Source organism: Dinoponera quadriceps, unplaced genomic scaffold, assembly GCF_001313825.1.
Source record: "Dinoponera quadriceps isolate SergipeBrazil2010 unplaced genomic scaffold, ASM131382v1 scaffold179, whole genome shotgun sequence".
NCBI lineage: Eukaryota > Metazoa > Arthropoda > Insecta > Hymenoptera > Formicidae > Dinoponera > Dinoponera quadriceps.
The window spans coordinates 259177-273254 of record NW_014554529.1 but is presented as its reverse complement, the minus strand read 5'-3'; the positions used below and the strand labels follow the sequence as shown (position 1 = coordinate 273254).

At 50.9% G+C, this 14078-nt stretch overlaps 1 protein-coding gene across 15 annotated transcripts in view; it reads left to right on the top strand.

The window, feature by feature from the left end:
- Positions 1–14078, top strand: part of LOC106751784 (bromodomain adjacent to zinc finger domain protein 2B-like) — a 208516-nt gene that overhangs the window by 128557 nt on the left and 65881 nt on the right. For 14 of the 15 annotated variants that reach the window (XM_014632910.1, XM_014632921.1, XM_014632922.1 and 11 more), the window contains exon 4: positions 7165–7327. In XM_014632910.1, the coding sequence (XP_014488396.1) occupies positions 7174–7327 (154 nt within the window). In that variant the 5' untranslated portion in view covers positions 7165–7173. Of the gene's footprint in view, positions 1–6454; positions 6666–7164; positions 7328–14078 lie in introns of those variants that run through there. The other variant, XM_014632909.1, reaches the window with a different exon arrangement.

Genomic DNA, 14078 nt, shown 5'->3' with positions numbered 1-14078 from the left:
TATATATATATATATATAGAAGGAGAAAGAGAGAGAGAGAGAGAGAGAGAGAGAGAGAGAGAGAGAGAAAAATATCGGAGGACGCTACAGAGAGAAGGAGAGAGAAAGCCGGAAAGAGCTAGAGAGAGAAAGAGAGATTGAGCGAGCGAGAACGAGAGAGAGAGAGAGAGAGAGAGAGAGAGAAGGGGAGGGAGAGAGAACGACACCGAGTAGTCGAGGGATGGTTTTGCTCTGCTGGCTCTGTATTGATTGCTGTGCTGCTCCTCCACCTCCACCACCTCTCTTGCGACGATCTCTCTCTCTCTCTCTCCATCTCGCTCTAGTACTCCCTCTTTCTCCGGCTCGCGTTCCTGTGCCCCGTCCGCACACCGGCGGCCCCGTAATGTCGGCTCGCTCTGCGAAACCATCAAGATCCGAGGTCCTCGTTGCGCCACGCCGCGCCACGCCACGCCGCGCGTATCTTCCCTCGAAACGCCCCGGCGAGAAGAGTCCGCCTGTAATTGACGCAGATAGGAGAGTACCATCTGCTCTACGGCACGAACGAAGCGCGACGGGACGGGGAGAATGCGCGTAATGCCGTCGCCTCGGCGACGTGTTCCATGTAAGGATTCATTGAATGGGAAACGAAGCTCGACCGCGAGCGAACGAGCCGCTCTTCGTGACGTCGTCGTCGAACTACGACGAGTACGACTTCGCGCTTCGCTTTCTGCGCCTCGAATCTTCTCGTTTCTCGATCGCAGCCGAACGGCCGATCGGCGGGCTGAATCTCGAGCTTCTCTCCCGTACGTTTCACTGCGTATTAATCCCGGAAAGATGTCAACCTCCGCGCGTGACACTTCCCGGGATTCCCGAGTTCTCATTCGCACGAAAACATCTGTACATCTGCCTTCGGCGCAGATATTCCTCCGTCGAGCAAGAGGCGATTCCGCCAGGCCGGTGGAAGGAAGGAATACTAATAATACTTTGGAAAGTCGATTAAATCCAAGTACCATAATCCGTTTAACGGTGGTTATAATTCAGCTACAGGTGTGTTTATACGGGGAATTTCTTCTTTATCGGGTTACTCCGCCGAAGTTGCGCGAAATCTGATTTCGCGGTTGCGAAATCTGGAATTCGCTGTATCACCTATTACGGCGATCCTGGCGCCGGTTGCCAGACATCAACCGAGCGGTGCAAGCCATTAAGATCGTACGGTCGTGATGATACACATTAACGCATTAATTTTGTGCGAAATGCTTACATGCGCCTCTCTCATTCTCTCTCTCTCTCTCTCTCTCCCTCTCTCCCGTTCTCCTCGTTTTACGCTCGTGCTTCTCGCTGATTCTTCCTCGTGTATCGAAACGACATTTCAGTTCGCCAAATATTACATATCCGCACACATCCGGTTTCATTACGGTAATTAACGGGGATAGCGATGGACTTGTCACAAATTGGTGTCCTATTTAAATTTGCTAATTACTGTTGCGACGAGTTACCGCCTGTTGTTATCGTGCGGCTGCGATGAAACGCTCGCGCGTTACAAGACCCGTGTGTTTTTCTTTCGAACGCGAGGGGTTGGACGTAATTAACGTATATGGAAGCATTTATCTGATGCGGCATAGTGACATCGATGCGGCGAAGCTCGCGAGTGCCCGTAATTACGTCTCACCGGGACCGTCGCTGCGTGCGTGTGCACGAGCTAAGGATGTCAGACCGAATTTTCCCGTGGAATTGTCCCGACTGGACACGGCAGGAAAAAAGTCCCGATTGCGTTTGATTTCAGCCGGGATGAAAAATTGTTGTATCAAATAATTACACACGGTGAGCTGAAACCGGCACGGACGATTAAATGCGAGGCATTTAGGAAAAAAAGTGGAAGAGAAAAAGAGCAAAATAACCGCGATATATATTTTCTTTCTACTACGGAAGACTCAATTTGCGCTTCGAAATTGGAATAACAAATGTCATTCTGTCCCTTGGAAAGAGAGACAGAGAAAGGGAGGAAGATAGACGGACGCAAATGTCATACGTTCGAGAGACAGAACGCTCGTTCTCTCCTATCGTGAAGCTTGCAGGAACGAACTCGAGGATATTTTAATTCCAATCCGCAAATATCATTCGGCCGTATGATGGTCGACGACGTATTTAACATTCAAGTATACGTCTCTCGCGCTCAAAATAAGAAATTATCTTCGGATGTGCGATAAGAGAGATCGCGTAGAATATCGTTTTATATATAATTTCACTGCCTTCATTCTCTCTCTCTCTCTCTCTCTCTCTCTTGAATCTTTTACCGCACATACATAACCAAGCGCTCGTAATATCACTTGATTGTCATACACATTTCAAACTCGCTTATTTTAGCGATGATACGAGATAACAATAGAACATTCATTTCTAGCAATATCACCGAATGTTTTGCTCACTTTCGTCTCTTGAAAAATTAGAATCTCGAGCTAATATTTTCTGTCTCTCTTTGTCTCTCTTTTCCTTTCTCTTTCTGTTCCTCTTTCTCTCTCTCTCTCTCTCTCTCTCTCTCTCTGCCTCCTTCCCACTAAATTGGCCGATTTGTTTGCTATTTAAACAAAAGCCGACACTTGCCACGGCGCGCATCCGCGGGATTAATAGAGACGAGATATCGGACGGAAGGGCAAGCGCGGAAATAAACGCGATAAATCAAAATGGAGCTCGCGAGGGCCGCATCTCGCGAACAAACGGCGCGTTTCTTTCACGGGGCTCTCGTGTCCCTACCACCAGCGGCACGAACCCCTGACCTGGCACCGCCGACTTTTTCCCAGCCGAAGGAAAGAAGCGACGTAATACCGGTCGAGAAATCGATGGTCGACCGTGTCTCTCTTCTTCCTTTTGCCCTCCCGGCCCGCCTTTCCCGAGGCGGCCGACCCTCACGCCCTTCTCGGCCCCCGTTCTCTGCCGCCTCCTCCGTCAATTTACGAGCATCTCCAAGTGCGCTCGCCGAGGAGGCGAACCGGGTGGCGGCGGCGTCGCGGACTCGCCCGGGTATTCCGCCACGCGAACGACGACGACGACGACGAGTCGAGAATAGGACACTCCTCGAGCGGCCGGCATTACGCCTCGACATTACGCAAGCGCATCGGCACTCGCTTTTCGACTTAGTTTTGGAATTGCCGTTTTAGAATAACTTTGATCCCGATACTGGTTGGGCATCGATCAGATAAGCCTCGATGGGAGGATATTCGCGGCTTATTTGTCGGAGGATGGATTTCCTTGCTAATCATTGCGAGCAGCGCTGCCGGTGGCTCCTTGGCGAAAGCCGAGTAGAACTCGCGGTGTGTGCCAAAGTAACGACAGGCCCATCGGATGTTCCGAGGCGTCTTTAGTTACGAGTTATTCGCGATTTACATAGGAAGAAGACTATTGCGGGGAGAGAGAGAGAGAGACCAGAGCGAGTCGCTGCGCCGCAGCAATAATTGCGAGAGCTCGCTCGGCGTTATTCGGCGCGCCCGGGAGGAGACACGCGTCTAATTATACGCTCTCCGTCGGATGGAGATGATAATTTCGACCGTGGATTCTGATACCTCACGCTTCACGCGCACTGCAAGCGCATGGAAGCGCGGTGAGTGCATCGCGGCGGTCCTCTTGGCATATTATAGAGCGGAGCGCGAGCGGAGCACGACGCATCTTCCCTGAAATTGCGCGCGGAGCTTCTCTGAGATAGAAGAGCGGCCGTGACGATGGTTGCCGCTCGCAGCTCTCTCACGGCTCGCTTCGAGAATTCGCCGTTCTTTATCGGTAAGCAAAAGCGGCAGCGATAACGGAAGATATATTGAAAGGACGTTACTTCGTCAGCCGGAGAATAATTTCCGCCCGGTAGGAACGGCTTCCACGCGGCTTCTTTTGTCAATTAGAAGCGAAAGGCTTCGCGCGCGCCCGCGACATCGCCATTCACGAACCTAAAAGCCATCGCGAGAATGTTCTTCTTCATCCTCTCCCTATCCTCCCCCCCCCCTTCTCTCTCTCTCCCTCTCTCTCTTTTCACTCCTGTCCGTGTAAAATAATCACAAACACTCTATGAATATATTCGCAGTGTTGTCGATATCGTCGCGATGATTATTTGCTACAATGCGATGTGTACAAAAATTAACTCTAGCTAGCCACATTTATATATTTTCGAGTATCTTAGGGGATTCTGGATTCGTCGTGTTTTACCGCAAATTTATTAATGCCTACATTCGTTACTGCCTGCCCAGAACTAGATGTTCTTTTGCACAATTACAATATACACGTTAATGTAGGTGAGGATAGTTGACTTTATTCGGAAAACGAAAAAAAAATCTTATAATTTGTTAATTTTTTTTTGTCTTTTGAATAAAGTCAATCGTCTCGCCTACATTAACATGTGTACACTAATAATAAGGACAACGTTAGGAGCTCCTTAACACTTTGAATGCCGTGATGGTCATTGGTGACCGGCATTATGATACTACGGTGTCTTATTAAATTACATGTAAAATATAATTAATTGTATCTACTAAATTGTTTTCGTATAGTCAATGAAACGAAGTAAAAAATATATCTCTCAAATTGCACTTTACATGTATAATATTGTATTGTATACATATTATAGTGTAGTATTTCAATTATCAGTTAAGCTTTTGTGCAATCAATGAAAGTCAGTCTGGCAATCAACGTGTTAATTGGCCGCACTCTGATCCGTGAAACCGATTTTGTCGTCTTATCATTTACATTCTAATTAATATTTTCATGTTTGTAATATGAAAATTGGAAATGTAAAGTCTGAATAAGATTTTTATATCATGTCAAAGAAACGATTTGGGTTCAAATTAAACTTATTATTATAAAAAAAAAAAGTAATATTTTCGAACAAAATTCTCAAATGGTTTTGTAAATTTAAGATTGTGTTTTAAGAAAAAAGCAATGTTCGTTCGTTGTACCACTTGGTACTTTTAGAAAAAATAGTACGCCATGTTAAAACTAGAAAACTAGAGAAACATTCAGCGGTCCGCTGGACCGAAATATGGCGAGCTAGGGTGAAACTGTCACATTCACATATTCGAAACGTTCAGTATACCTCCGATTCGTCGCTTCGTAAACGCGAAACGAAATCACCGGTGAACGCGAATGTGTGTTTAATTTTATTAATCGGTTTCCCAAAAATTTTTCAAGCTCTCACACATCCTAGCGTATACTTAAATATAGATGAGCGCCGTCTCTTGCGCGCGATAATCCTCTTAGTGGGCTCCTGTATTTAAAAACGAAACCGCAAGGTTAAGATGTGCGGAGGAGAACGCACGGCTTAGAAATCTCCCGGAAACGGTTAAATCGGATTACACCCTGCTTTCTCTCCCCCGTATTTCCTCCCTTTTCCTCTCTATACCGCGCAATATTGCTTGATATTAGATATTTTTAATATCGGTTTTTATTATCCGTTAGTCAAATCAACGGGGAATAAATGCGCCGGGATCCCGCGTGCGCTTACATTATGTATCGGCGACGAGTCGAGCGCGAACGAGGGAGTAAAAATCCTCCGTATTCCGAATACCGGTGGACTCGCCGACAAAGTTCCACGATGGAGCGCGCGCGCGCCGTAAATTTCGACAGGGAGCGCGAAGTACGGTTTTCCGCGTCAGCGTTTCATTCGTTTCGCGTTTGCTCCGGCGCGAAGATTCTATTTTCGAGCCAACGTCGATTCGTCAGGCGCGCGCGCGCAGCTATCCCTTCGTCCGAGGACGCGGAGGAGACACGCGGTGGCACACGCAGCTGGCGGTATCTCTACGACCTAACGAGTTAATAACGGTAAATGCCGTTTCAGCAATGAACTCCGGTGCTCGGAGCGAGCGGTAACGTGAGAATCCGTTTGTCGCTAGGCGATACACTTGCGCGTCGCTTTTTGCAGCCTCTCTCTCTCTCTCTCTCTCTTTAAAAAGAGCGAGCGATAAAGAGGGAGGGACGCGCGAAAATGCGTAATTCAACACCCTTGACGCTTGCATAAGCACTCGCGATATCATTGCAGCGGCGTGCGCGGGGAGGGAGACGCGCGAATGCGCGTTGTCGCTGAAACTAAAATGTACGTTTCCAAACAAAACTCTGAAAAGGTACTCGATGAGAAATCACCACGCTCCCAGGATTAATTAACGCAATCGCGACGGTAATTTCGCGGCAACGCGCACGACGACGCGAGTGTACGCGTGCGAGCTCGCGCGCGCCTATGATAACTATGCTGGCTGTATGATAATAGCGGCGCCGCAGTCAGTGCCGCGTCTAGCCTAGCATCAGCCTAACCTAACCCGACCTAACTCAACGTTGTAACGATGTATATTTATACAACAGCTGGCGGCGAGGGAGGGGAGTCGCGCCAGTCAGCTGATAGAAGCGCTGGAGGGGAAAAGGTGGAGGGGAGAACGACCTTTATTTAAAGCGCCGGAGAGAGAAGCCTTTCTTCGACTGGTAAACAGTCGTCGAATGCAAATGCGGGCTCCTTGTATGCGCCGCACGCGTGTACGTCCCTCTTGGATTGACAAACTCCTCGTATTCTTCAGCCGGCGAGAAATTCCACGAGACTCGCGAGTGATCGCGACGTGGCTAATTGTCGTAATTTGGCGAGAGAGCCTTCGTCCAGGCGATGTCGCGCCATCTCGCAGATCGGGGGAACTCGACGTCCCGGGGATTCTCGTCAGCGCGAACATGTGAGCGCCGTTTCATTCCGTCCCTCGCGATTTATACCAATTGTCGGTCGCGCGACACGGGCGGAACGTCGAAATGTTCGTCCTCGTCGGCCAGAATTAAGTGTATTTCCGTCACCCTCTCCTTGTTCCCTCGGCCCGATCGATAAAGCACCCCGGCGTTCTTCCTCCTTTTCCTCCGCCTTCTCTTCTTCTTGCCGAGTGATAATACCCGCGTCGTCGAGGCGGCACCTCGGAAGGAGGAAAAATTGCGCGCCGGCCGCCGGCCCGAAAATCGCAGCACGCGCGGCTCCGTCGTAAATATCGCGGCGATTCCTCGCGAAACCTGTTCCACCGACCTCCTCCCCCGCGCCTCCTCTCCATCGCAGCGCAGATAAAGAACAACGCTGAAAAGCGAGAGAGAGAGAGAGAGAGAGAGGGAAGGGCCTTGGCTAGCGGCGCGGTTGAGCGTTTCATGAAAGTTAACCTCTGTAACGAAAGCGTGGTCGATGTGCGTTTTCAGGGGACTGGCATGGAGAAGGAGAACTCCGCATCGGGCGGAGGCGGTGGGGGCGGCGGGGGTGGCGGAGCTGAAGCAGCGGCGACTCCGGGCGCCACCTCCACCTCCGAGAAACTCCAGGCGGACCAGGCCAATCCGTTGCTCGATCCAACTGCGCTCTTCGGCGGTAAGTCATTTTCGACCCTCTTTGCCCCTCTCCCATCCCCCGGGCTTTTTCCATTTTTCCCCTTTTTTCCTTCCCCTTTCCCTCGCGGTTCCCGTCGCGGTAACGCGACGCGCGAACGCGTCGCGATAAGCGGCGTCGTTACGCGAAACGGCGCGATGGAGAAAAGGGAGGGGGGGAGAGGGGGTAACTCGAAGAAAGGAGTCCGATAATAGGAGCTCGCGCTCCTCGGACCTCTAATGCTCCTTCTTTTTTCTCTCTCTTTTCCCCGTTATCGCTCAGCTCGATCTATCCAGTGGGTTAGATTAACCGTATCCCACCGGTGGGCGCGACGTCTACGTCGCGGAGACGTTGCCTCCGTCGATGCGCGATCCACCGTGGATCACGGAGGGTGGAACGTTTATCCCGCGGCTAACCTGATCTGACAGTTAATTACTGGGCGGCGGAATAGGCGAAAACAGCAACGCGCGGAAGCGTTACCAGTGCCGAACCCGAGAATATATAATAACGCTCTCTCGCGCGCGCGCGCCGAACGAAGCAACGAATAGCCGCGGCGTATTATTTTATTTTATCTCACCGTTCGGACGCAACAATAGCGCGTGTTCTCGTTCGTTAACGTAACGAATTCGCTTGTACCTCGGCGAAACGGGTCTCCTTTCCGCACGCGTCAGATGATTTTCGCGTCCGTCGATGACCCCTTTGCTCGGATTTTTTTTTCTTCTCCCTCGCGTCCCGTTGTTTTTCTTGTTTCATTTGATTTTTTAATTCGTCCGGCCGCGAACGAGCGAACGACCAAAAGTACAGCGGTTTTATTTGATCCGCGCGATCATGCGCGATATTGTTTAGACGGAACGGGCAAATATTTCCCGTGCAACGTGGGAGTGTTGCGATGCGCGCGCGCGGACATTCGGTATTTCGAAAAGGGGTACGCGGTGCAATATTTGCCGGCGTGAGTTATGGCGCTCGTCCAGGAGGAAGTTTGCCGCCGGCTACTCCGATTTCGGTCATCGAGGCACGTTTTTTCGAGACCGTTCAGCGGCTTCGGATGACCCGGCAACGTAAGCCTCGGTACGTTGCGACGCTCGACGCGATGTGGAATTTTTGCAAAGTGCAGAGAAACCCGATCACCGCCCGTCATCCGGGGCCCATCGTCCGCGTGTATCGCGCGATGGGCGCGGGAATAATCGGAGGCGTGTAATCGATTGAGTCCCAAGCGTACTGCGACATTCTTCCTTGCGACACGTCGCGGTTTCCCTCTCGAAGGAGGACTCCGCCGGGAACTTACGCTTCGACTTTCACGCGGAATCCGCTTCTTTCCGTTGTCTACTTTACGCGCAACTAGCATGTTAAATTTCAATTATTAGTCGTTTTTGATCAACTTATATCAAGTTCAACGTCTCGGCGAATTTTATCTATTTTTTTTTTTATCTCGTCTTTTGGCGGAAAAAAGAAATCCCTTTAGTACATAAGCCTTGATACAAAAGCAAGTTGCACTCACAAAAGAGATAGAATATAAAGAAATGCAATATATATATATATATATATATACAAAAGAGAATGAAAGGAAAAAATATAAGAGAAATGAAATAAGGCGTGCAGATCTATTTGAATGCTTAATAATGACGCATCTAAAGGCGGGCATTGACGCGCCGATGCTAAATATACCGACGGAATTATCGTAAGTACTTCCAAGGTATACTCTAAATAATCTATCAAGTAATTAAAAATCAAGTTTTAAATCCATTAAATTTTATTCGGATCGCGTTTCTTCGGCCGACAAACGCGCATCCGTCGCGAAGACCGCCCGATGAATAATTCTCTCACGATTGAGAGCGGCATCGACCGGGTGTTTTTTCGCGAGGCGAAAGAGGATCGCGCTTTCCTACGTACCGCGTTATTACAAACCCGCTCGTTGCCGGCGATTTACATGGTCATTCGAAAGCCGGCCACAAAGTGGGCCCAATACGCTCTCGCGCGTCAACGCGATATATCAACGCCGCCTTAACGAGCGGAGAGCCTTCTCTCTCGCTCCCCCACTCTCTCGCTCTCTCTCTCTCTCTCTCTCCCTCCGTTTCTCCCTCTTTTGCTTTGTCCCGAAATCAATTAGTCCCGCGCGCACATCGCTCCCAGCCTTTCTCTCCTTCCAAGGTTATCAAGACTCCTTCCGTCGAGAGCTCGCTCGCTCGCTCGCGCGACTCTCGACCGTTTCTTCGCGACAAAGGAGAACCTGAACTCGCGCGCGTCGCGCTCTTCGACCCGACGCTCTTCTACGAGTATCGACGCCCGAAACGAGACTTTGCGATACTCACTCGTTAATTCGGCTAAAAGTTGCATTCGAGTGGGAGAGAAATGGAATCAATTGGCGGCTCGAGAAACTCTCTCTCTCTCTCTCTCTCTCTCTCTCTCTTGATGATTCTTTGTAGAATACTTCATCCTTGGTCTTCGATGCCGTTTCTCATTCTTCCTCGTTTCTATTGTCGTCTAATGTTATGTTGGAACGTTCATCTAGTTTCACGAGATCTAATTCTGAGATATCGCCCATCGATCGGATAATGTTACTATTACTACGAGTATTCTCGCGCTCTCTGGCCATTCAAAGGGTAAAATCGCCGAGAGGGGAAAAAGTCGGAGGAACGGGGGAAGAGTGTTACGTCGCGGGTCGAGAATACATATTGCGATCGTTACGTACTTCGACGCGAGCGGGCACGCTACTAATGGTCAACGATTATTGCGTAATTCTTCTTGCGATAGATAATGACAGTATTCCACGATGTGCAGTAGTAAATCGCGAACAGGTATGTTATAGAACTGCTGTGCACCGTGTTTACGAGGGGACCCGCGACGTTCACCGTCGCCTGTTAAATTATCGGTATCGCTGAAGGGCAACCGGGTCGGGTTAATGCATTCCTCTTGATTTTTCGACCCCGCCTCGATAACACTCCGCGAGTGCAGCTCGAAAGTTCCTCGTCCCTCGGCTGGAATAGTAGGAAGCGGCGGCTCCTCGAGATCTCTGTCGCTCTCTCGACGGGGACTTCGTTTATTTCGTCGTTTCACCTTCTTACCGTCGTCCCTCTTCGTGTTTCCTGAACCGCCACCGAGTTCTACTCCTGCCCCCTCTCCAGCTCGTCTTTCTCGCGTACCTTGTCGAGGCAGCGTCTCTCTCTCTCTCTCTCCTTCTCCCTCTTTCCCTCTTCTTCTCCCCTGAGTGCCCTCCGCCGCGTTTTCTGTCCTCCTCATCCTCCACCCTCTCTCGAGCCGAGTTTCCTGTCCATCGCTCCTGCCATCCGTCTCCGTCTTCGCCGGCGACTTCTTTCGCCAAGGTTTTCTCACTCGCACCGCCGGTGCGCCGCTTTTTCTCCGTTCCCGCTCCGAGTTTAGGTCCGTAGGGCTTTGGGGACGCAAGAACGAACGAACGAATGGACGGACGCAACCAGCGAGCCGCTCCTCTCTCTCTCCCTCTTTCTTTATCGTTCTCAGTCGCTCTCTCGCTGGATCGCTCGCTCGGCCGCCCGCCGTCTCCCTCGCTCTTCGCCGGTTCTGTATATTTATTGATTGCCACCTCACCTCGCCTACCACGGCAGACCGAGGTCTGCGGCAGTTTCCCCACCCCTCGCGTTCCTCGTTTCCCTCGTCCCAGCCTCATTCTGCAGCAGCATCGCGCTACGAGGAGCCTCTGTCCCTCTTTCTCGCTCTCTTTCCACGCTATCCACGCTCCGTGCCTGCTCCCCTTCCGCCTCCCCTTCCCCTCTGTCAGTCTCTCATTCTCTCTTTCTTTCGACCATCTCTCTCTCTCTCTCTTTCGTTCGCTCGTCGACCCACTCTACGTCCTGCTTTATTCGAAGCTTCGTTCACCTTCCCTGTCTTTCCCTCCCTTCTATCTCTCTTTCTCTCCCCCTCTCACCCTCTCTCGCACGTTATCCTGCCTCCAACCTCGTCTCTCTCTCTCTCTCTCTCCGCAGCCCCGTGGTGCTTTTACCTCCTACGCTCGATACAAACTCGTTGGACGCGGCGGAGTTTTCGTTTGAAGCTACCATCCGGGGCTCGCGATATATATCCACACCCATCCGCGCTGCTTCCTCGTCTTGACGTCGACCTCTCGGCGTCGTTATATCTCAGCGGGCGGAATGACGGGCAGCAGAGCGCGCGCGTCACCCGCGCGCGCGTCGAGAGTGCGCACCTCAGATGAGACGCCGTCATTTAGGCAAAGCAGGGAAACGACGATGGGGTATATGCGGGTAAATGATACTCGCCCGCTGTCTGCGTCCTCTTTCCCTCCGCTATACGCTTCCTCCTCCCTTCCTTCTCGACTTCCTACGGCAGGATTCTCCCGAATGCAATTAGTCACGATAAGATGAGATCAACGCGCGTTGAGAACGACGACGACGATAACCGACGGCGATAATGCCGCCGAAGAGAGACGATCCCGGCGGAAATATCCGAGACGAGCCGACGATTACGTCGGTCCGTCGAATTTTACGTAAGGTGTTGCGTTACGTAAACCGCGCGATGATATTCGTAACGGGTCTGTTCATTTCCTCACGGACATCGGTGAATTTTCAGCGCTTCGCTCATCGCAACGTCCTTTATCCCGCACACGCGTCATCGTTAGTCCGCGCCGTACGTGGCGAGTAGAACGTTGTCATTTGTAGGAAATAAAAAAAAAAGAAAAGAGCACAGAAAGAGAGAAAGACGAGGAATCGAGCGCGGGCGAAAATTGCTGTCTCTTCTTTCTCTCTTCCGCCACCTCGTTCGTTCTTTATATTCCTATTGCGTTTTCCCTCCCTTCGTTGCTCCCCCCCCTTTTCCTCCCTCCTCCCTCTGTTCCTTTCGCCGCTCGTTTGCGATTCCATTGCTCTGTGACCCTTCGCGACCTGACGGTTTTACCACCCACACACCCGGGCACGAACATACCGGGCCCGGTTTCCTCTTAAAACTCGTTTGTTGTCGAGCTCATCGTGCCGCCATGCGCGCTCCGGCGAGCTCGATCGAAGACGCGCAGGAGAGACGCGATTAAGAGCGGCGAGCGATAAATCCTCTTGCGAAACATCTCTGCTATTTTCTATTTCGCGACGAGGAATTCTCCTCCCTTCGGTTCTCTGTACGCGGCTCAATGGCCTCGCGTTCGTTTCGGCGAAAACATTCGGCCGAATGCGATCGCACGTTTGCGAATTCTTCGGCGCGTCTTTCACGTGTGAGGGAGCGACGTTATCATCGACCGAGCCGAGGTGAAATCGCGCGGGATCGCATTTAGCGCTGAAATGTGGGCTAACGGCAGTGAGCGCGGCGCGATCGATGCGAGTGCGGAGCTGAAAATCGGACGTCCACTTTTAGCGCCAAATGCACCGTGAAGATACGTGCGGGCCGCCGGAATTTTGCGGGACCGTATTTTTGTCACATGTTTCACGTGGCGTTAAATAGTTCATCTGTGTCGTGTCGAGCGTGGCGAAAGCAAAGCCGGGATATTCCCAGGGCTTCCGCAGGAGCGCACGGACATTAGCGAGAGAAATTTCGACGGAAAATCCACTTTTATGTATGCGCGTGTGTAGATTAAATTTTTTAAATTTCTTTCGATGTCTTTATTTCAAAATTCGAAGAAAAATGCGAATAATTACGGCCGTTATTAGAGTATTTACATTGCTCCTTTAAATCAAGCGTTATCTGCATAGGTTATGTCTGGGGAGAAATAATTCACATCGAGTCTGCGTGCACGTGTAAATTATTGCTGTTTACGCGCACACGTGGCCGACGCGAGGTGCGTAAATGCGCGTAAATGCGAGTACGTACTTTAACTCGACGCGAACGACGCCTCTCCCGTAAAGCGCGCGCGCGAGCGAGAGAGAGAGAGAGAGTGCGACGACTGTGTGCGTGTATACGTGTGTAGATCCCACACGTGGCCGTCGGCTACGTGCGAGCCAGGGATGTAGCTACTACATGGCGGAGGAATAACCGAGAATAAACACACGGAGTCCGTACATACAGTCAACACGCTTCTTTTATTATCGATGTAAAAGGAAGAAAAGTACACGCGAAGGACACGAGAGCAGAATTTCGAATGGTAATTTTGTACATACGTTGAGAATACTCTAATTAATCATCCTATACAATTGGCAATTTGCTAACCGCAAGAAACGCAACAAACGCGTTTGATTTTCGGAGCCGCGCTTTAAGTTCCCTTCGGCGTATCACCGGCAATCAATAATAAGGACACGGAATCGTGATCGAGCGATTCTTTCAGGAAATGATGCAAGAAAGTAACACGGCTACGCCACTGAAACGAACACGCGACGCTCTCCCGCCGCTCCCTCCCTCTCTTTCTCTCGCTCTCTCTCGCTTCCACTCGCGCAACGCTCGCGCGGCTTGATAAATGCGTTTACCGTGCTTCGAATTCGGTATATATACGCGGCTCTCCGAGGCGATGGAACAAAAAAGGAGATAAACGAACGATCGTGAGCGCATGGGGGGGAAGATACGGAACACACATCGGGGAGACGACGACCACGGTCGGTGGGGAGTATATTTGCGTTATCGTCGCGCCACCGCTGCGCGCGAGAGACGCGCATCGAGCCGTGAAATAACAAAAATATCAATCGACTTTCGGAGATATATACCCATCCGAGGCCGTCTTCCACCCTCACCGGTGCATCCTCCTCGGGCCGTTCAAGCCCCCTGTTAAAACATTAAGCCGTTGAATTATGCAGCCGAGGGAAATTTCTTTCGTGGCTTCGCGTTAGAGCGAGAACTTCCTTCCGCGTGC